Here is a 22,538-nt window from a genome sequence, read left to right as displayed (position 1 = left end):
GCAACTGTTGAGCCGCAGTTGTTATTTGCTGCGAACTAAAATCGCATGTAATGTCCGTAATTGCTGAAAACAAATTGCATTATTTGCTGCATTTAAATGCCTTAATTTGTGGGTTGACTTGCAAATGAGTGTTAAATGTGCTATAAATGTAATAAATATGTTACTTGGCCTGACTGGATGTTATTTACGCAGTTATACATTTTTAACTATGTATGTCTTCCACCAAAAAATTGACTTTGGTTTAAATAATGTTGTCTGCTAATATATATTTTGAGCATAAGAATGGAGAAGGGTACGTAAACTCTGCACAATTTAAGTGGCCGTAGAAAAGTAAATTTTAGTTGCAGCTAAATGTTAAATTTCGTTTCAAGAAGTGATTTTAGGTGAATTTTGCTTAAATGCCGCCAAGTGGTGAGTTTGGCGTTTTTCACCACATGTTTATATTTCGCCTGGCGGCATGTGCTCCAATTTGTTGACATTGCCGCTTAATTTGCTGGACAATTGCGAGCTTGAGCCGCAACGCTGTTATATACCCGAGAAGCTGGAATGGTCTGGCACTTGGTGCAAACTTGTGCTGGATGATGGCAGCTACGTCGTCGCTCGTCCGGCGCTGCGCGCGGCCGCCGAAACCTGTTGCTTTGTGGACACTGTGGTCGCGTCTCCGGGCTACGTGGCCAACAAGCAACGCCTGTGCCGCTTGGAGTCCCTAACTCTGGCTACAAACATGGTGCAGCAGGTGGCCTGCACGATCAGCATTACGGAGCAGCTGATGCAGCGGCCGCAGCTTTCGTTGGAGCAACTGCAACAGGATGTGCGCATCTTTTTGCGCCACCTCAAGCTGATCGAAGGCTGCGCCGTGCAGCATGCACGTCTGCTGGAGCTGGGCATTGCCAGCATTGAGATAAGCGAAGTTCAGGGCACGGATTTGACGTGCCGCAGCTGCTTTGAGCTGACGCACGAGACGCCGCTGCGAATTCTGGACGTGCGTATGGCGACGGCCGCGTGCCTGCCGCGCTTGGAGCGCTATCAACCCTACGGCTTTGAGGCGCCGCTGCAGGCACTGGAGCAGCTGTTGCGCAGCGCCCACAGGGCAGAATTCCAAGGACTTCCCTTGAATGCGCTGCTCGTGGGCGCCGTGGGCTCCGGCAAGAGCTGTCTGCTGGCGGAGTTTCTGCGGCGGCACAGCTGCAATTGTTTCCACATCACCGCCTCCCAGGTGCTGCGCGCCCAGCCGGGCGAAACGGAGTCGGAACTGCGACGCATCTTCCAAGCGGCGCACACTTTTCAGCAGCGCCTACGCCCGCAGCGGCCGGTTGTCATATTGCTGGAGGATCTGGAGCTGCTGTGCCCAGCAACTAGCAGCGCGGATGCCCGAAACTCGGGCAATGCCATGCGCATTGCCGCACAGCTTTACAGGCTGATTGATGAGCTGCCGCAGCGGCATGGTGGCATTTTGTGCCTGGCCAGCAGCGGCTCGCCGGATGCAGTGAATCCGCACGCACGTCGCGCCGGTCGCTTTGGCCACGAACTGACCATCGATATGCCCACGGAGCAGCAGCGTCGCCAACTCTTCGCCGGTCTCTGGCAGCAGGAGCAGCCGACACAGCTGGAGCTGCTCACACCTGGACTGCTCGATTACCTGGCACAGCAGACGCAGGGCTATGTGATCGCCGATCTGACACTGCTGCTGCGCCAGCTGCAACAGCAAATGCTCCACCTCAACCCACCCACAGTCCACGATTTCGAGCGCCTATTAAAGCAATCTCTTTTGCAGTGCCAGCCCAGCGCTTCGCGCGCCACGGATGTGCGTGTCCTGAAGCTCGCCGCGGGCTTCGAGTCCATTGGCGGCATGGCTGCGCTCAAGCGCACGCTGCAGGTGTCCGTATTGGCTGCACTGCAGCATAGCGAGGCGCATGCGCGCTTTGGCCTGAGCCTGCCCAGGGGCCTGCTGCTTTATGGCCCGCCCGGCTGTGCCAAGACGACAATTGCCAAGTGCTTGGCCAAGGAGGCGCACATGACCTTCATAGCCACATCCGCGGCGGAGGTCTACTCACCCTATGTGGGCTGTGCGGAGCGCTTCATAACGCAAATCTTTAATACGGCGCGCAAAAATGCGCCCTGCCTCATATTTCTGGACGAGATCGACTCGCTCGTCGGCCGGCGCACAGTTGGCAGCGGCAGCGGCGTCCAACTGCGCATACTCTCCACGCTGCTCACCGAAATGGATGGCATTGTCAGCGCCGGCAGCGGCAACAGTCTCCAGCACATACTCGTCGTGGCGGCCACCAATCGTCCAGATATGCTGGATGATGCCCTGCTGCGACCGGGACGCTTTGACAAGCTCATACACGTGCCCGCACCGGACCTGGCCTCACGTCTGGCCCTGCTGCAGCTGCACGCCCGTCGCATGCCCTTCCATGCCAACGTGCAGCTGCCGGAGATTGCGGCACGCACCGATAGCTACTCCGGCGCGGATCTGTGCAATCTGTGCAATGAGGCCGCCATCGAGGCGTTCCAGCGAGACTTCGATGTCACTCACATTGAATTGCAGGACTTCGAAACGGTCTTGGCCAGACAAAAGTCCTCGCTCAGCCAGCAGCAAATCGAGAGCTATTACAAATTTGCCGCACGATATTTATAAGGAACGCAGCTCTTGGAATTATTTCATAAATATGTACATTTTTTCTATATATATAAATTTGTCGATATTTTTATATTTATATATATATATCAATTTGTACATATTTTTTATTAAGCTTGGGTTCATGCCAAGAGCTCATCTTGGACCTCAAGAAACTGTATATTAATTCTTAATCAGGATGGACATTTAATCTCTGAGATCTTCAAAAGCAAGACTTGAAATGGGGAATGTAGATCCTGTTTCAAGTCCCCGAATAGTTTAAGTTTTCATTATCAATAACATTCCCAGCTGTTGGAAGACTCTTAAAGTTAACGATTTTAGAAGGAGCCCTGCAAATCTCGGTTCGGTTTCTGAACCCGCTTTTCCACGTTGGCTTGAAGCAATCACTCGCCCTCGGTTCATAAAGCCGCTTTCTCACGGCGTTGCCCGGCTCCAAAGTAGCCAAATTTGCTACTTAATTTGAGCCGGTGACTTCTCGCCTGTTAGTTCAACGTTACAAAAACAAAGTCACGGCTTCGCAGAGCAAAATTTTATGGCTGTGTTTGAGCCGGCGACTACTCGCTTGCTAGTTCAACGCTCAAAAAATTAAGTCACAGCTTCGAATATCAAATTCGCATTTTTCAATTTTCCAAAAAAACCCGTCCACGTTAATTTGGACTTTCGATCCAGAAGGAAGCTTTTGTAAAAATTTCAGCATTCAGTTCTTACAGTGCCAAACATGATCTCGACTTTTCCCGCTTTCTATGGAAATTATATACCAAGTTTTTGTTCCTTTTTTTTGTTGTATATATTTTGTACATTTACAATTGTTGCTGCTGGGCTTAGATCGTTTCTTTGTACACAGTTCGACAGATTAGTTGGGGAAAATGCATAGATGGATAATTAAGCTGGCGCAGGAGCTGCTCAGCCGCGCTCCTTGGACACGCTGCGTCTATGATGATGGTGGCGTCTGGGCGAATCGCGTCGCTCTCGATCCCTACGTTCACGTCTCTCACGTTCTCTTTTTTGCTCTCGCTCTCGCTCCCGCTCCCGATCTCTGTCCCGTTCCTTATCCCTGTCGCGTTCCCGTTCTCGATCGCGAACTCGCTCGCGTTCTCCATCCCGTTCCCGTTTGCTGCTGCGACTGTCCTCCCGTCCACGACGCTCTCGTTCCCGCTCTCGCTCTCGCTCCCTGCCCCGCTCTCGCTCCCTTTCCGGGCTGGCCTCGCGCCTGCCTTGGCCGTGTCCATTGTGCTGTTGTCGCGCGGGCGGCGGCGGCGAGGCATTGGGTCCTTCCAGATTGAAGACGTCGCTGTCGTGCTGCCTGCTCCTGGACGCGGTTACCTCCGTTTTTGATTTGCTGCTGCTGCTTCCGCTGTATTTGTTGTCCTTGCGCTGGATTTTGGGCTGCGGCGGCTCCGCGGAGCTGGAGGAGGCGTCGGAGGAGCTGCTGTCGCTATCGTTGCCGCTGCTGGAGCTACTGGAGCTGCTGCTCTGCGCGTGCTTGCGTTTGCGTATCGTTTTCTTTTCGGCTGCCTTTTTCTTTTCTTTCTTCTTTTTCGACTTCTCGGACTTTCTCTTCTTCTCCTTTTTATCCTTGGACTTTTTGGCCTTGCTCTGCTTCTTGGACTTTTTCTTCTTCTGGCTGTGCTTCTTCTTGCGCTTGCGGTCGAGCTCACTGGACTCGGAGCTGGAGCTGGATTCGCTGTCGCTGTCCTCATCGCTGCTGTTGGCCTCGCCACTGCTGGAGGAGTCGCCGCTGCCGCTGCTGCTGTTGCTGCTGGAGGAGCTGTTGCCGCTGCTGCTGGAGGACGTAGAGCTGACAGCAGGCGCAGCATTCGCGGCAGCTGCATCCTTGAACGGATTGCCGCTAGCCAGAATCTCGGCATTGATGGCCGGCACAGCCTTGGGCGCATTCTTCAGAAATCTACGCAAATCATCCGTCAGGCCGCCCAAACCGATAGAGGTGAAGAAATTGATGGAGAAACGGGTATTGCGCGGATTATCCTTGGGAAAGAGCCCAGCCAAACTGTCCAGCAGCACATCCTCCTTGAGCTTGGCATTCAGCTTGCCCAGGCCCATATATTCGGCCAGCTCCTGGAACAATATCTTAATGAATATGCGACTCGACGAGGTCGTGTCATCCTCGTTCAGCTGTATGCACTCCAGCACATCCCAGCTGATCGCGTCCGTGAACAGCAGATGGGCAAAGAACTTGCTCACGTTGCGCAAACGATTCGTGTCCAGGCGATGCGTCGTCTGGTACGTGTCCTTAAAGATCTCCTCGAACGGCGGTATATAGATCTTGTTAATGCTGCAGAAGCGCTGCGCCAGCAGCCCGTAGAACTTCTCGTAGGTGCGCTGCTCGGCGCAGCAGTCGAGAAACATGTGGCACAGTTCCACCTCCTGGCCGGGCTTTAGCTGCATCTTCATCAGCTTGTGCGCGCACTCCTCGTAGTCCAGACTCGAGTTGATCGTCAGGTAGATGGTGCGACGCAACGCAATCAGATTCGTCTCGGTGTTGTCAATAATATCGCCCGCGTTCGCCTTTTCGCCGTCCGCCTCGCCGCCCGAACCGGACTCGCCATCCGATTCGCTGTCCGAATCCGAGCCAGAACCGGAGGAGCCACTGCCCGAGCCGCTGGCATCGCTGCCCAATATCTCGCCGCTCAGCGCCTTGTACTTTTCCTCGTTCTCCGCATAGTTATCGTCAAACTTGAAGACATCTGCGAGGAGGCGGAAAATGTATTTAAATTTCAATTTAATTAGTGTTCAGCTTTTCACGCATGTTCCACGAGTAAAAGGGGATTTGATGAAATCGTGTGGACAAATGAAGTCATGGAATGAATCTTGGGCTTGATATTATATTCTATGATAATCTTTTCACATTTCCAAATATTGTTCAATTCAATAACGAGCTTTAAACAACCGCATTCTGTTAGTTTTAAGTTTTTCACGCATTTTCCACGAGTTGAAGTGAATTTGACGAAACAAAATATTGGCATGGGATGAATCTTGGGCTTGATAATATATTTTGTGCGTCTTTCCACATTTCTAAATGTTGTTCAATTCAATTTGACACATTACTCAACCGTATTCCATGTTTTCAGCTTTTCACGCATGTTCCACGAGTAGAAGTGAATTGGATAAAATCGTGTGGATAAATTTAGTCATGGAATGAATCTTAGGTTTGAAATTATACTCTAATATTGACTTTTCACATTTCTACATGTTGTTCAATTCAATTAAACGCCTTAAACAACCGCATGCTTTAACTCTTCAGCTTTTCACGCATTTTCCACGAGTAGAGGTTAATTTGAGAAAATCAATTTTAATAAATATCTTATCTTATCGACTTAAAATTGGGTTTAGGAGCAAAAATAAAACTCACTCAGTATATCCTCAGTTTCGGTGGCTTCGTCCAGCATCATGAGATGCGTAAATTGATCATCCTCCTCAACCAGCTCGAGATCATCGACAATAGCGGGGTGATCCTTGAAGCCATCCTTGCGCACCTGGAACAGCACCTCGATCATGTACTGCACCCGCCTGTCCAGTTTACCCTCGTGCAGAATGTTGCGCAACATCTCGAAGATGGCCCCGATGCCCTTCGACGAGACCTCGGTCAGTTTCATGCCGCATTCCTTAAGAAAGGCAATGGCCACCTCCACGGAATCATCGGTGGGCATCTCCACCAGCAGCGTGAGCATCTCCAGTGCCAAAATCTCGTGCGCGACACGCTGATTGACCAAATGCCCGATGAAGCGCGTGGCGGACATGCAAACCATTTTGTCGTTGCGCCGAAAGGCGCGTCGGAACTGAATGACCAAACGCTTGAGCAGCAGCTCGCCAATATTCGGAAACTTGGAGTTGATGATGGCCACCAGAGCCGCATAGACGTGCGTGAATGTGGGCGAGGCAGCCTGCGCCTGGATAATGCTGCGACAGAGCAGGCCACGGCCGCGCACAATATTCTCGCGGAGGAGTTCCCTGGTGATGATCGCAATATTCGTGACGTTCACCTTGTTGATGTAGCCATGGATGGACTTCTTGAGCGCCTCCCAGGCAATGCGCTGATATGCCGCCGACGCCTTGTCCGTGATCTCCGCCTGCATAAGGCGCAGCTTGGCCGGCGGTATATAGGCGCCGCCGGTGCGTGAGGTGAGCAAATCCACGGTGCGTCGCTGGCGTTCGCTGATCTTTGCCGCCGGCTCGCTCACCGTGGCATTGTCCGCATTCTCGGCCGGCGAACTGGACTTGGCTGCGTCGCCTGTTTCTGCTGCTGCTTCGCCTCCAGCACTCGGTTCGCGGCGGCGATGCTGGTGCCGCTTCTCGCGCTCGCGCGCACGCTCCTCGTCGCGCTTATCGCGCTCCTCGTGCCGCTTCTGGCGCTCGACGCGCCGCCGCTCCAAAGAACTGGAACGCCGTCGCACTGGACTCACGCTGCGACTGACGCGCGGACTGCGTGTGCGTCGACGTCGGCGTCGTGAGAGACTGCGACTGCGGCTGCGACTGCGACTATGTGTCGTTGCCGGCCGCCCTCGCCGCCGTTCCTCGGCCAGCTTCTCGCGACTGCGGCTGTGACTGCGCCTGCGCACCTGGCTGGCAATTTGCGGCGGCTGCCTGACCGTTGCCTCCGCCTCCTCCTCCTCAGTGTTGGTTGCCTTCAGCTGCTCCTGCTGCTTGTCTTTCTTGTCGCTGTCAACCTTTGTTTCTGCTGTTGCGTCCACAGGAGGCACATCGTCGTCTTTCTGCAATGTCAGGCAAGATATTAATTTTAACTCTAATTTTAGCTTGAATATCTGTCGTGAATTGTCTCGAGAGCAGCTCCAAATAGTGGAGCAATGTTAAATTGGCTAGCTTCTGGCTAAATTTGGCTAGTATCAGAGGGAACCAGTTCAAATTTCAAACAGATTTAGACTTTTTTTGAGGTGGATTTGTGCAAATGTTAATATTTTTAACGTTCTATTTGGCTACTTTTAAGATTATAATTTTTAGCTGATTTTTTCGAACCAATAATTAATTTTAGCGGGAACATCCCCCTAATTTGAGCCAGGCCTTTCCGTTAGGCTATAAAAAGCCAGAATCCCTGCTCAAATCAAGGATTTCTAGCCTTTTTTTGATATGGCTAAACACAACAAGCTGGCAACACTGAAGAATGTGCATGCTCTCACGGATTGCCGTATCCACTCAAATAAAATTAAAGCCCTAATTTATCTGGCCGTCTACTCACATCGGTAATTTCGCCCTCCTCCACATTACTTGGTGAGTTGCCAGTGGCCACTGGTTCCTCGCGTGCACCATTCCCGTTTGTGGTCACAGCGTTCAACTGTTCCTGCTGCGGCCGCTTCTTCTCCAACTGCTCGTCCTTCTGCTCTTTGCCTGCTGGCTGCTGTTCTGTCTGTACAGTTGGCAACTCTGTTTGTGCCTTGCTTTCGACTGGGCTTGTTGTTGTTTCTGTCTCCTCCACAGGTTTTTCAGGCTTTGCTGCCGCTGCTGCTGCTTCTTCTTTCAGCTCAGACGTGTCAGCAAGGCTCTTTGCGTTTGTATTTCTGTCAACGGGTTGCAGCTGCTTTTGTTGTTCCTCTCGATGTGCTTCTTCTTCTTTATCACTTGTGTGCTTAACTGTATCCTTAGCTGTCGATTTCTTGACAGTTGTTGGCTTTTTCACTTGTTCCACGTCTGCTGCTTCGTTCTCGCTGGCCCGCTTGCTGCTGCCAGCATTGCTGTCGGTGCTGCTGCTGCTACTGCTGCCGGCGCTGCTGCTGCTGCTGGAGGTGTCGCTCGCGTCGCTATCGGCGCTGCTGGTTGAGCCAATGCTGGAGCTGTCGCTCGCGTCGCTATCGGCATCACTGTCGGGCATCCTTGAACTGGGATACACAATTCCAATGCGTAAATTGATAAACAATGCTGTTGAAAATTTTTACAGCTAAACGTTGGCAAACGCGGCCGCTTGTTCAGCGGTTGTAACTTTGTGAAATATGGCAACCCTTAACGGGCGCAGTGTTGCATTTGTACACAATACAATCGATATGTTTGAGCAGTTGTGGCGGTTGGTCGATAGGCAGCCGTGGAATAATTTGGCGCAAAGCGCGCTGTTTAAAAACACTATAATAGAAATGTATTAATTCATTTATCTGCAAAGTAGCCCGGGTATCAATTATCAGTCATTTGCATAAGTAGGCCTTGAAAAGACAGACAAACGGAATATAACAGACCCTTCATTTTCGATTTTTGTTATATGCAGGGTAGAACATTAGCACCAGACAACGAATATAGACGTATATAGTTTTACAGAGAGCAGCGTAGTACACATTTTAATTAATATTCGTTTTTTTTTGTTTTTCTATTTTTTCGTTTTTTTTTTTGGTTAGCAATAGATCTAAATTTGTGGTTGTGCAAAGTGTGATTGCTTAGCGTGATTGTAATTAAGCATAAACTCACACTGATCAAATTCTTTGAAGGCAAGTCGTCTCATCGGAGACCTGCTGGCACTTCTGTTGGTTAGGTAAGTGCTCAATCCGCAGCTGACTAATACCCACAATCAACTCCCAGCCACCCAATAGACATGGCGTTAAGCCAGGTGATCAACGTGATCTCCACAAACAATACCAAGCCGACCTGGTCCCGCCAGGCCATACTGACCTGGTGCAACAAGTGCTTGAACAGCGATATACAGAAAATCGAGGATCTCTGCACTGGGGCAGCCTATTGCTGCCTGCTGGACATACTCTTTCCCGATAGCGTCAATTTGCGCAAAGTGAAGTTCATCAGCAATCAGGAGATCGACTACATCAACAATCTGATAATGCTGCAGCAATGCTTTACCAAGCTAAAGATCAACAAGAGCATACCCATTTATAAGCTGGTCAAGGGTAAATTTCAGGATAATTACGAGTTTGCCATCTGGTTTCGCCTGTTCTACGATGCCAATTTCACCAAAATGCCCGACGGCTACAATGCCACCGAGAAGCGCAACAATCAGCCGCTCACCAAGGAGCAGGCCCAGAAGATTCGACGCAGTCGCACCGCCACAACGTTGACGCCCAAGCTGTCCGTACGCCGGCGCAGCCGCACCCACGAGCCAACCATTGAGGAGCCGGTGCTTGCGATCGCCAGAGGCGCAAATCGCCCGCATATTTAGAGTCTGGATTCAGATGTGCATCGATTGACTGTTGCCATTCCATTGTTTTTGTGTTTTTTTTTTTTCTCACTTAGTAGCATGTGTGTGTATGTGTAGATATTGGATTTGTTCCGGCTGAAAAGGCTTTTTCCAAATTGTAAAACAAGTTTGGGCTAAGCAACAAAAAAAAATATTCATTAAATATATATTTTGTTTAACAATCAATACATACTATATAGTCATAAGATTAGGTTTAAGCTAAGCAAGTGTGAACGTCTCTTTTATTAAACGCCCTCTAAGCCTGTTCCGGCTTGGTTGGCATCGTTTCCGGTCGCTTGGGCGCCACATCGTCATCATCGCTGCTGCTGCTGCTGCTGGAGGAGCTGGATTCGTTGGCATTGGTGCGCTTCTCGGGCACCGTGTACGGAAACGTTTGTGACTTGGCCTCAACGGCCTGCTTGAGACGCAGCAGCGCGGTGCGATTGATGTGCTCCAGTGACACATCCTTGATGGCATTCGAGAGCACCTCCAGAGCCTTGTCCGTGTTGCCCTTGTTCGTTTGTATGTCCAGCAGACAGGAGTAGGCATTGCCGATGGCACCCTCCGATATTTTGCTGCCGCGCAGCTGTGAAATGACCGTCGCAGCCAACTTCTCGTCCTGCTGTTCGCGCGCCGTTTGCAGCACACGCTGGAACATCAGACGCGGCGCACTGGACAAATACTTATCCCAGATTTGCTTGGAGGCCGGCTCCTGACCGGTCGATATCAAGTGCATCCACAGCACGTTCATGGGCCCAAGTTGATTGAGGGCCGCGTACTTCTCGGCCAGCGACTCGTCTGGAAAGGGATTTCATGTTAGAATAATGCTCGACCAGCAAATACTTTGCCGCCTTTAGATAACCTGCACAAGCAGTCTTCCTTTTTACAGGGTATCAAATAGTGCAAGCTTTCTACTCACATTGCGCCGCCAGTTCGGGATGCTTCTCCAGGATGCCTACGGCGCCGCCGCGCGGAAACTTTTCGGCTAACTTGGCGGCCTCCTCGGGCGACTTGGCCGCCTCAATCTCTGTGCTCAGCTGCTTCAGATATTGCTCGGACTTGCCGGCAACAATGTAGGCGTGGCAATAGCGATTATCAAAGGACACAAGACGCTTCTGTTCATCGTTGAGCTGCTGGCCAATGCGCTGCAGCGCCTCCACATCGCCCGAGGCGGCAATTTTATTCAAATAGTATTTGAATATCTTTGGCTGCGGATGCTGCTTGTTTGCCAGCAGCTCATCGACATATTTGCTGGCCTCCGTCAGACGATCGGCGCGGACGAGCAGCTCAATGAGCCGCGAGGTGTCCATCACGCCGAACTTTTCGGCGCTTGTGAAACGCTTTCGGTAGTCAATGGCGGCATCCAGATCATTGTGCTGAATGGCACGACGAAAGCTGGTCACGTTGGAGATCGACTTAGGCGCTGCTGTTGCAGCTGCTGCTGCGCCCAGCTTGGGCTCCTGTCCAGACACATTGGACTCGTCCTTCAGCTCCTGCTTGGCCGCTGCCTGCTCCGTTTTGGCTGCCTTGAGGCGTCTGCTCTTGGACTGCTGCGTTTCGGGCACCACAAACGGCACCTCGATATTCTTGCGCTGCAGCAAATCGGCCAGCTTGAGCAGGAACGCATCTGTGGGCGTGAGAGCCTCCTCTTGCATTTTGGTCCACAGACCCAGCGCCTTTTCCGTCTCGTCCGCCTTGTCATAGCTGAGCAGCAGCGTGTAGTAAATCTTATTGCGATCAATGTGACCCAGATCCTTTGTTGCCTCAATCAGACCCTCCAGCGGCTGGAGCATGCCCTCGTTCTTGTAGCGATCGCAGGCGTTGCTGATGCGCTGCGGCCTGGTGCGCAGTCCAGGCGTCTCCAGAATCTTGCGCGCCTGTCGCACCCGACCGCACTCCACAAAGGAGAACACCAGATCGTACAGGCTGTTGACCTCGCCGTGTATGCTGGTGCTCAGATCTGTGAGACGCTGCAGATTCGCCGCATCCTCCTTCTGGATGAGGCGGCAGGCGAGCTCGTTCTTCCACGGCGTCGCCTTGTGCTGCTGGCATATCTGCTCGAAGGCATCAATCGCCTTGGGTATATCATCGCGGGCCAAATGCACCTTAATCAACGGACCCAGCACCACATTGGTGGGCACCACATAGTTGCCCGCGACAAGGGCATCGAAGATGCGCTTCAGTTTCTCCGCATCGCCCGTTTCGGCAATGGCATTGAGTATGCGCCACACGGTGCTCGTGTAGTTAAAGCTGCCCTCGCCCTCGTTGTGGGGCGCCTCCTTTTGATTCTCCTGCAGCAGCTGCAGCGCCTCCTGCTCACGCTCCTCCTGCAGCAACAGATCCGCGAGCCGCACCGCCTTAAAGTTGTCCAGCTTGAAGTTGGGGTCCGCTTGGCGCAACTTGTTGTACTGGTTCAGTGCATCGGAGCTGCGCTTGTGAAATGTGTACAGATCAATGAGCTGTGCAAAGATGCCGATGGGTATCTGGAATTTATCCTGCTCGAGACGCTCGATCACCTGCAGCGTCTTCTCGAGGTTCTGCGAACGGAAGCAGGCATTCAGCAGCTGACGCTTAATGTTGTTGGCATTATCGCCCTTGGCCTCCACATTCTTGATGAAGCGTTCCAGTTCTGAAAGAGGTAAATAGTTTGGTCAGGCATTTGAGTATATCTCGTTCAATTATTAGTCGGTCAACCACAAAGTTTTTTTTTTAATAATTTGGTCTGCCGATTGATCATCAGTTGTGCAATAAGCTCATCAATCAATAAAATATGTTCGTCAATCAGCATGTTTATGTGTCAACTGAGTATAATTAACAGTCAATCAGACAATCAATGTGCTGTTAGTCAATCAATGATGTATGATAGTCAATAGATCAGTCAATGTTAAATATGTAAACAGTCAAGCTGTTAATCAGCCAGGCATCATTAACAAGATATCCATTCAATCAATCGGTCAATCAGACAGTCAATAAATCAGTAATCAATCTGCCTTCGGTCAATCAATGCTGTAGTATCGTAATCAATCAGTCAGTTAATAAGCCAGCTCTACTTTCAATCAATCATTCAACTAGTGAGCCAATCAATCAGACAGCTACTCAGTAACTTGTTATATCAATCATTTGATAAAATGAGTCTTTTAAACAGTCGGTCAATCAAAAAACTATGTGCAAATCTCTCTCAATCAGCAAATAGTTCAATCAGTTAGTCATTTAATCAGTGTCAGATAATCAATCAATCAATCAATCAGTCAATCAATCAATGTCTGTCCCCCAAGCTGTATGTTGGTCAACTTACTAATACTTGGTTAAAGTTTTACTTTATCGAGACATCAATCAGTCAATCAATCAATCAATCACAGCCACTCACCATCAACGGTCAACGTGTCCAAGGCGCGTTTGCCGCTATTGGGCAATGGAATGGGCTCCAGTTCACCCGAACTGAGCTTGCCCAGCTCCTCGGCAATCTTGGGCGTCATCTCAGAGCCCAACAGTTCGGACAAGGCGGTCGCCTTGGCGCTGCTTATGGACAGACCCTGCTTGACCAGGCCCTGCAAGATTTTCTCCAGCACGGGCACGCGTTCGCGCCGGAAATAGATGGCCGCATCGTGGACAATGGTGCCCACCACATCGATCGTATTGCGTTCGGGCGTGGCATCGGCCTCTGCATCGCTAGCGACGCGCTCTCCCTCCTCCGCCGCCTCCTTGCCGGCGCGCAGCTGCATGCCCTCGTGCATTTGGCGCACACAACGTATGAAGGAGGCGAAATCGTTGGTGTTGCTCAGCGCCAGGATGAGCGGCTGGCGAAAGATCACGGGCATATAGTAGGCACGATGCGCCTCCATGATCCGGGCAGCATCCGCTATCTGATGCGTGGTCAGCGCTGCGTAGACGGCCGAGGTGACGGCCGTGGAGTTGGCCACGCCCGCATCGCGCAGCACGGTGACAACTCGCTCCCAGTTCTTCTCCTTGAGATTGGGTATGATATAGTCGCGCACCGTTTCCGAATTGGGATTCAAGGCAAACTCCTGCTGCATGCGACGCACAACGTCCAGCACCTGGTTGGACTCCACGGAGCAGAACAATGGCCAGAAATAATGCTGGCGTATGGGCAAGCCCAGCTGCTTCATCTCCTGTAGCAGCGGCAGGGCATTGTTCATCACGCCATTGGTGAGACCCGCCTCGGTGGCAATGGTCAACGCCTTGGGATTGAGGCCCTCCGCCTGCAGCGTGCGGCAAATGCTGAGGATTTTCTCCACCGGCCGATTGGCCTTGACCAGCTGGCGTATGAAGAAGGCGCCCACGTCGACGGGCTCGCCATTGACGCGGGTGCCGCGTGGCATCAAACGGAGCAGCTTCAGGGCCACATCCTCGTAGCCCTTGTTGACCAGGCGCAATATGATATTGACTGCATCCTGATTGAAGCCCGGCGAGATGCGCAGCTTGCCCAGCAGCGCGTCCACATGCTCGCCATGCCCGTGCACCGTCAGCGTGTACACAATATCCAGCAGATCCTTGTCCAGCAATATGATCTCCTTGGGCTCGCATTCGGCGAGCGTCGACTGCAAGGCCTCGATATCGCCATGGCGCGCAAAAGCGCACAAGAGCGTCGTGTAGGTATCGGCGCTGGGCTCCAAGCCCGCCTGCTTCATCACGCCCAGAATGCCCTTCGCGGACTCCAGATCGTTGGCCTGGCAGAAAAGTCAAGAGTTAGGAATTGGCTTGAATGGAATGAGGCGTGATAGGCTTCACCTGCGAGTGTCCCAGTATCAGGGAGTTGAAGACGTTCTCGTTGACCGGCAGGCTCTTGCCGCGCATGTACTCCAGGATGCGTGTGGCGCCTTCAATGTCACCCTGCTGGCAATAGCGCGCGATCAGACGCTGGTAGGTCACGCGATTCGGTTCAATGCCTTTGGCTTCGATCTCGGCGAGAAAATCGGTGGGCGCAAACTGATGCTCGTTCTCCAGATAGACACGCAACAGTGCATTGTAGTGCGATATGTCCATGGGCACATTCAGGGCATTTAGGGTCTTCCAAATCTCCTGGACCAGTGCGGTGCGCACCTCGGGCAGCTCCTCCGGCACCAGATTTCCGCAACAGCGTATGACTAGCAGCGACTGTGAGCTGGTCGCCGTGCGATGTGTGCGAATCTCGTCGAGCACCTCCTCCAAATCCCGCCGTGAGATGCGACCCACGCGACGCGCATCCTGATCCAAGCGACGTATCTGCCTGTCCAGACTGTGCTCCGCCTTCGTGGCAGCAGCATTGCTAGCAAAACCGCTGTGAAAATGCAAGAGAAAGCTATTAATCTTAATCCCTTCCAGGCACAATTTGAGGTTATGTAAATTTGGCCACAAGTTAGCAGAATTTTCTCACAGAAATTTGTTAGTAATTAATTTCGACTGAATGAACAGCAGGGCAATTGATAAAATTGCAACTATTGCCGACAATTTGCCACATTGTTTTACACGATTTCTGATTGCATTGCGTAATGCCGGGCAGAAACTTCGAAACTTACTTCTGGAACTGTCCGCACATGCAGGGCGCCGATTGCAGCAGATTGTTGCTCTCGCAGTCGCGCACCGAGTTGACGACAACGTTGCGCGTGAAGCCAGCAAAGTAACGCAACAGCTTGCCCGTGCGCAGTATGGATGCCATTATAAACTATTTATGTATTTTCAACAAAATAACAAGTTTTACACAATTTTGTCAGAGAACAAACCAACTGCAGGGCAGCGCGCACACCAGTGATGTAGCAGTGTGACCGTTGGCGTTGTATGTGAAAAATATTGAAACGCAACATGAGCATGTTTAACGCAAAAGTGAGTTACCATAAAAGCTCTCTGAGTTTACAGAGTAACGGAAATCTGCACAAAAGTAACGGAAAATCTTAAGAAACAAGATAATTTAAAAATTGCTGTACATTATATATGATAATAAGTACACAAAAATACAGTTTCTGAGCATAGTCTTTATGTTTTTGTTGCTTAAATTATTTATTTATTATTTATTTATTTATTTATTCAAATATTTTGACTTAAGTGTAAGCATTCCAAAAGGTATTATTCTTTATTTTTATTGTTATTATAATATTACTCTTATATAATTATTATTATTTTTACCCAACTATATTTATATATAATTTCAATTAAGATTTAAGATCAATTTTTAATTTTCCAGCGATATTGCAATTTTTGCGGTTTGTGCTCATTTGAGCTTTTAAGCGACGGCATTTTTGCAATCGCAAAACTCAAAGAGAGATAACTTTTTAAGAGCAGCTGAATGCGTCGCTCTCTTAGCTCGTGCAGAGCGCCAGTCAACAAAGAGCAAGTGAATGGGTTTTGTTTCTTTTTGTTTTTTTTTTTTGGCATGCCGCGTCATTCCATCACTGCAGCGCACAGTGAAGCAGACAGCTGATGTTTTGAGCAAAATTCGCTGCTAAAAATCCTCAATTTAATTATTATTTTAGATTAAAAATGAACAACAAATAACAGATAAACGCTTTTGAAATGCAATTGTAAAGTTAGCAGAGCGTCGAATCTCATTACTTGACATGTAAAAACTTTTGAGCAGATTTTCAGTTATGCTGCCCATGGTGCAGCTTTCTTTTGTCGCCACCGTCGCTGGTTGCATTCATTTTCAAAAGATTCGTTGCACATCGCGGTCGCTTGCGCTTTTGGCTCTCTGCTTGTTCTTTCCTTTCATTTACGTCGCATTGACTTTGCACAGTTTACACACACACACACATATATTACTGTTCCTGTACTTGTGCTTGTGTGCATTTGCAATTTGCAACTGTGCGTTTGTGTGTGTGTGTGTGTTGGCTGTGTTCAAGTGTTCGCGGTTCGCGCATAATTTCTTGTTTCACGGTTTTTTGCGGTTTTTCGCGTCGTCATCGCGCCGTCCGTTACATTGCCGTTGGGCCATTGCCCGTTGTTGTTGCCGCTGCTGCGGTTATTGTTGGTTGTCTTTGTTTGTTGTGCGCTCTCTTCTCTTCTTCGTCAATTTGCATTGCAGGTGCGTTGTACTTTTACGATCGCGCCTTGTGGGCGGCTCATTTTTCAACACTGGTAAGCATCCCAAAGTCGCCGCCGTCGCCTTCCGCAGATTATTAAATTTATTGCATTCGATTAATACAAACACACGCGCATAATCTTACACACACACACACACACACACACATACACACACATGCTCGCACACTCATACACAGCGACAGCAAGTGCGCGGCTGCATTACAACAATTGCATGTCTACGAGAGCGAGAGCGCACAGCGGAAGAGAGAGCAAGTCAGTGTAGGGGCGTGAGTGAGCAGACAGATGAAAATTGCAATACACACAAACAAATTTGCCACGCAAAGGCGGCCGGCACTTCGAAGCTTCCCCTGCGCCAACTGAACGCTCGCGCTCGTATGTGTGTGTGTGTGTGTGTGTGTGTGTGTGTGTAATTGACTGATTGTTCCCTATGTGCACATGTGTGTGTGCGTGCGTGTGTGTGTGTGGATGCACTTGGTGCGATTCATTTGCTTTTATTACCATTTTTGCTGGTCGCCGCCGCTGCTGCTGCTGCTGCTGCTGCTGCTCCGCCTGCGTTGGCGTCTCCTCCTCGTTTTGGGGTCTGTGCTTTTGCAATTGCACGAAGCGGCCGACTGCGACGGCGACGCGTTGACTTTGATCGGCATCGGCTTTTTTAGTGGGAAAAATGGCAACTCTGGCCAAACGTTGGAGAAAAAGTTCTCTACCCTTTTGTCAGTGTGGAGCGCGACTTTGCAATGTACGGCAACGGCAACGGCAACGGCAACGGAAAAAAAATGCACTTTGCAAGTGACTCAAAAAGAAAAATTATTGAAAACGAAACACAAATCAAACGCGAAAAACTCAAGTGATACCAAATATAATTAAATGAAATTAATAATTAAATTAAGCATAAAATTTGTAATAAATAATTTACAAACATTCAACAAATAAGTAAGAAATAAACTTTAACTGCCTTAAACAATTGTTAAACGCCGAAAAACCGATGAATTTCAAAGCCATAAAACGCATTTTTCCGCATTGACGATGACCTACGACAAAGGAAATGAAGTCACACGAACACACAGACAACACTGAGACACACACACACACACGCGCTCACGTTCACTCACACACTCAAGTGCAGCTAGGCAAGCGAATAAGTAAAACAGACGCAACGAAAAAAAAGCAGCAGGCGCAACAACAACACGGCGCTGCCCTAACAACAACAACAAATCGTCAGCAATGAAAAAGCAACAACAGCAGCAGCGGCAGCGGCAGCGCGGTTAACGTTGACGTTGCCGTCGTGCATGCACTGCGCATGCACATGCACACGCATACCCATGCAGTAAGCTCCCACACACACACACACACACACAGGCTGTGCAGTGCGCTGTGCGCTTGTGTTGGTGCGCTTTGTTCGTTGCTTGGGTGCAAAAAGCCAGAAAAAAATGATAAAAAAAAAAAGAAATTGAATAAAGAGGCAAAAAGTTGAGAAATTATTCTAAAAATATAGAAAATGCAAAAGATCAATTTAGAGCATATGCAAAAATAGCCAGAACAATTTTAACGAATGCGATTTATAACTAGGCGAGAGAGTTTTTAATACATTTTCATTTATATATATAATATATTTTATAAATATTTCATTCGATATATATATATATATTTTTTTTAAAGTGTGTACACACTTAAATTTAATATGCGCGTCATGCTCCAACGACAGTTGAATGCACTAAATGCCGCTGATAAAAATAATTTAAAAATAAAAATAAAATAAATTTATTAAAAATGCGATTAAATTGTTAGTTTGACAGCTGCTTTTCCGCGTTTTCCTGTTCAACAAATTGTGATTATTTCAGTTTAGATTTAGTTTTTTGTTTTACCCAATTCCGGCGCTGAGTCACGGACAAAAAAATTGTTTGCATACCTGGCTTGCAAATGACCTTGAATTGCTGCATTATATAGTTAAGAATAGGCAACGCTTCATGGAGTACATACATGCACACATGCATACATATACATATATATAACATATATAGCATAGCCAAAGCTGCACACACACACACTCGAATTACTCAAACCAAAGTAATCAAAACACAACCACAAACAAAAAATCACCAATTGCACATAAATAAACTAATACAAATCTACAAATTTAATAATAATAACAAAAATAAACGAAACTGCGCACGCGTTGCCTTTTTTTCAAGACCAAAAAACTAACAAAAAAAAAAAATAATAATAATAAAAATTAATAAAAAATAAAACTATTGGCAAGCAGCAAAAACCGAAGCGCAGCTCGTCAAAAGCCATGCAAGTGCGAAAGGGATAGCAGCTATTTGGCAAGTCGGCGTCGCCTTTGAGGCGCTAAGGACAATGGTTCAAGTGCAAAGAGGATGCCGCACATCGTACAACGTAGTGCAACACTCTGGCCACACAGCGGCGGACAGGGATGGGGATAGGGACAGCCGATAGGCGACAGGAACCAGGGAGACAGTGCAAGGACGCGCGCAATTGCTTTTCGTCGTTTGCCGTGCGTGTGGTGAGTTTCAGTTGCATATACAGTGAACTAGCGCTAAAACGAATCAAGCCTTAACTAAAGCTTTAAGTAACGCAACATAGAATTGGCACGGACTGCCAAAAGTCTAGAGTTTCACTTGCATTCATTGAGTTTCTTTCAAAAAAGTCTGCAAGACTCAAAATTTTTCGTTATAGTTGTCATTCAAATATTCGCACACAATATTGCGTATACGCCGTGTGGTGAGTTTGGATAGTTTCAAGCGGAGCTGCAGCCAGCGAGCAACTATTTTTAGTATGCAGCCCCTAGGCTGAGCGCTCCAGAGCTCTCTGCCCTTGAACGAGCACCATTCGATATAGCTGCCCACACACACAAGCGTGCTGCACTGAGAGAAATTCCTACACCCAACAGCAAAATTGAAATCAACTGCATTTAAGTGCTACATTTCTTATTTGAAGCTTTTACATGCTTGATAAAAGCGTGAATTTGTGTCGAAATGAAAAGAACTCAAGTCACAAACACTTTTATTTTTATTCTTATAATTTTTTATAATAATTTTTTTCATTAAAATTAACTTAGGATTGAAATTAAATTGATTTAGGTGCTACCTTACTTATTCAAAGCTTTTACAAACTCGTAAAAAGCGCGAATTCAACTCCATTTTTGTTGATATTTTCTTCAATCTTTTCTTAAACAAATACACGTAATTTAAGGTTTTTTTGTTTTAATAGAAGTTATTTAGTTTCTAAGTTTTTTCTGCGAGTGTACTCGAAGCTCTTAACACACGCGCCCTAAAACCGAACTCAGCGCCAATATCTGTGCACAGCTGGAAACCAGTTGTTTGGTCTCTGAGTAGCTGCATATGTCAGGCGAGTCAAGCATCGATATGCAGTCCCCAGCCCCCTAACCGCTGTGCCCATCCACTCCGCAGTTGGTATTGCCCCCGCGTGCCCTTTGTCCAATGTCCAAATGTCCTTGTTTAGTGAACTGTGCATACTTTGACATTGATTTTAGGTGTGTGTGCATGAGTGTGGGTGTTTCGTATGTATGTGTGTGTAGGTGTGTGTGTGTGTGTGTATGTGAGTGTGTGTGCCTTGTGGTTTCCAATTGCAGCGACGCCTCAGCTGTCAGTTGCATTTGCTGCGATGTCATTCGATTTGATTTCGCTCTGTTTATGAGCTACTTCTGAGGGTAGATAGGAGACCTGGTAGCTGGGCGGGGGGAAGAGGGGGCTGTTGGTGTTCTGGGCAGGAATAGCCGCTAACTTAATTGTTTACAGGGCTTTGAGTAAATAGATCGTATACGAAACTTGATGGCAATGTTGAAAACTACTTAAGTTTTGCAAGTCTCAAGTCTCTCAAATAGCTTTGTTGTATTTCAACACAAATAAGAGGCACATTTTTTGATTGGTTTTCGATTAAATAACTCAACTATAATATTTATGTTATGTTCGGCTCAGATATCTGTGCCAAATGTGGTTTAAATACAACATGAGCTCAATTTACAGAGGCCGAAGGCGGGAGATTATAGAAGATTATAGATTCTGAATCAAATCGGGGCGAACTACTTATATTCTATGGTTTTTTAAGCTGTGAACCAAAACTCTTGAGCCGAACCAGTTGCTCAGTTGGCTCGACCCAAAGAACACTTGTCTTAATAGATATCTAATATATCTAAATGTGTTATGATCTGCATACTATAATACTATCTACATATCCAATTTGGTGTAGCTAGTCGAACTTAAAACCAAGTCTCAATTTACTCTCATTGATATTTTGACAAGATATCGATAAGAAACTTGATAAACTCCTTTTGCGTTTGGGATGAGAGAATAAATATTTGATATCTCATGTCTCCAGCTTTCGATCAGGGCGCGTTCACATAGACGAGAGACTTTGCTAGTTCGACTCAGCTAAGAAAAAGGCTATAGTAAGGCTAAGAAGAGATTCCATGAAGCTGGACGTGCTCACAGTCCATAGAAAAGTCGACTCGACTCAGCTCTATATTTCGCTAAAGGAAAGTCCTTCTTATATGTTAATTAATATGGAGGACTTGATCATAATTCACAGCTCGAAGTTAGCTAAAAACAATGGAAACTCGTCTCAACTATTCTCTCTTAGTTCCGATAAAAAAAAACCCATCTTATGGCTAAGAAGATCTGAAGCTAGTCAAAGTCCACTGAAAATAAACGAAACTCGACTCTAATTTTGCTCAAGTTAAGAATCCCAAATGGCCATACTCCAAAGCTCGAAGATGATGAAAACTGAATGAATGTCAAAAACGTAGTCAAATCTCTTCAAGTTCAACAAGAATTGGTTCATTATTCAAGCCCAAGAACTCATATTTTAAACGTTTACCAACATTGCGTATGCGTAATTTGTGTATTGAGAAATGCAAAAATAAAAGTGCAGCTAATTAAAATAATTCAATAGATGCCACAGCAAAGTAATATTCATGGCATTTTGTACGTTGCTTTGGCAACTGCGAATCGAATGAAAAGTATCTGCGGGATACACAAGTCGCGGACTTGCCCAGATGCAATGGCAGCAACTGCATAATAGTTGTTCTTGTTCGAGTTGTGCGCGTTGTTGTTGTTGCGGCTAGTTTTTCTTTTTGCTGTCGTTGTTGTTGTTGTTGTTGTTTTTTTTTGTGTACTCTCATTGTTGAGGCATCGCCGCCATTTGCTGGCACGTCGCGACGTTCAGCTCGAGCCGAACCGAGCCGCGGCGTTGATAATGGCGATGACGTCGTTGCCATGGCGGCTGCTGCTCCGAGTACAGTCATAGAGAGCCAGAGACATTTACCCGGGTGGACAAGGGCAGGGGCAGGCGGGCGGGAGGTGAAGAGGGTGCACACTATATCGTCGCTTGCCGCATCCATAAACTACAGAATTCCTTTAAAAGCGTAAAATGCATTCGATAGATACACACAGCGAGACGGCACGCAGCACAGCGTGCACACAGATACAGATACATTTGCCCAGAGATGCAGATACAGATACGGATAGACTGTAGTACTAGGGAGGGAGGGAGGGTGGTAAGGGTAGGGGGGGGGGGGGAGGGCTAGCACAGATTGCCAAGAGCAGCTTTCCATTCTGCAGCTATCAATGTATCTGTATCTGTAGCCGAGTGTCTGTGCAAATGTATCTGTAGCTGTGCAAATGTATCTGTGTATCTGCTGTCTGTGCCTCGGTACCTCGGCAGCTGTATCTGTGCAGTTGTGCA

General features: G+C 48.1%; 4 protein-coding genes across 6 annotated transcripts; 2 read left to right on the top strand and 2 right to left on the bottom strand.

Moving 5' to 3' along the window:
- Nucleotides 1-17: 17 nt before the first annotated feature.
- On the top strand, nt 18-2,734 carry LOC6627925 (uncharacterized). 2 transcript variants are annotated; one of them, XM_002052764.4, is made up of 2 exons: nt 18-292; nt 372-2,734. In XM_002052764.4, the coding sequence occupies exon 2, from the start codon at nt 458-460 to the stop codon at nt 2,639-2,641; it is 2,184 nt and encodes a 727-aa protein (XP_002052800.1). In that variant the 5' UTR covers nt 18-292; nt 372-457; the 3' UTR covers nt 2,642-2,734. The 2 variants fall into 2 exon arrangements, with proteins under 2 accessions (XP_002052800.1, XP_015028539.1); XM_015173053.3 differs by having other exon boundaries at nt 348-2,734.
- Nucleotides 2,735-3,403: 669 nt separating this feature from the next.
- On the bottom strand, nt 3,404-8,600 carry ncm (pre-mRNA-splicing factor nucampholin). The gene is made up of 3 exons (XM_002052765.4): nt 7,854-8,600; nt 6,012-7,371; nt 3,404-5,346 (listed from the first exon to the last, which is right to left on the bottom strand). Exons 1-3 carry the CDS (start codon nt 8,481-8,483, stop codon nt 3,545-3,547), a joined length of 3,792 nt encoding a protein of 1,263 aa, XP_002052801.1. The 5' UTR covers nt 8,484-8,600; the 3' UTR covers nt 3,404-3,544.
- Nucleotides 8,601-8,869: 269 nt separating this feature from the next.
- Nucleotides 8,870-9,970, top strand: LOC6628644 (microtubule-associated protein RP/EB family member 3). Of its 2 annotated transcripts, none has more exons than XM_015173054.3 (2): nt 8,870-9,128; nt 9,176-9,970. In XM_015173054.3, exon 2 carries the CDS (start codon nt 9,189-9,191, stop codon nt 9,762-9,764), a length of 576 nt encoding a protein of 191 aa, XP_015028540.1. In that variant the 5' UTR covers nt 8,870-9,128; nt 9,176-9,188; the 3' UTR covers nt 9,765-9,970. The 2 variants fall into 2 exon arrangements, with proteins under 2 accessions (XP_015028540.1, XP_002052802.1); XM_002052766.4 differs by having other exon boundaries at nt 8,872-9,128; nt 9,187-9,970.
- On the bottom strand, nt 9,935-15,538 carry bsf (bicoid stability factor). Its single transcript, XM_002052767.4, has 5 exons — nt 15,299-15,538; nt 14,532-15,060; nt 13,150-14,470; nt 10,702-12,411; nt 9,935-10,580 (listed from the first exon to the last, which is right to left on the bottom strand). Exons 1-5 carry the CDS (start codon nt 15,436-15,438, stop codon nt 10,039-10,041), a joined length of 4,242 nt encoding a protein of 1,413 aa, XP_002052803.1. The 5' UTR covers nt 15,439-15,538; the 3' UTR covers nt 9,935-10,038.
- Nucleotides 15,539-22,538: the final 7,000 nt, after the last annotated feature.

Source organism: Drosophila virilis, chromosome 4 (genome assembly GCF_030788295.1).
Source record: "Drosophila virilis strain 15010-1051.87 chromosome 4, Dvir_AGI_RSII-ME, whole genome shotgun sequence".
In the NCBI taxonomy this organism is placed as follows: domain Eukaryota; kingdom Metazoa; phylum Arthropoda; class Insecta; order Diptera; family Drosophilidae; genus Drosophila; species Drosophila virilis.
The sequence above is the reverse complement of the archived record's forward strand: the minus strand, read 5'-3'. Positions and strand labels throughout refer to the sequence as shown.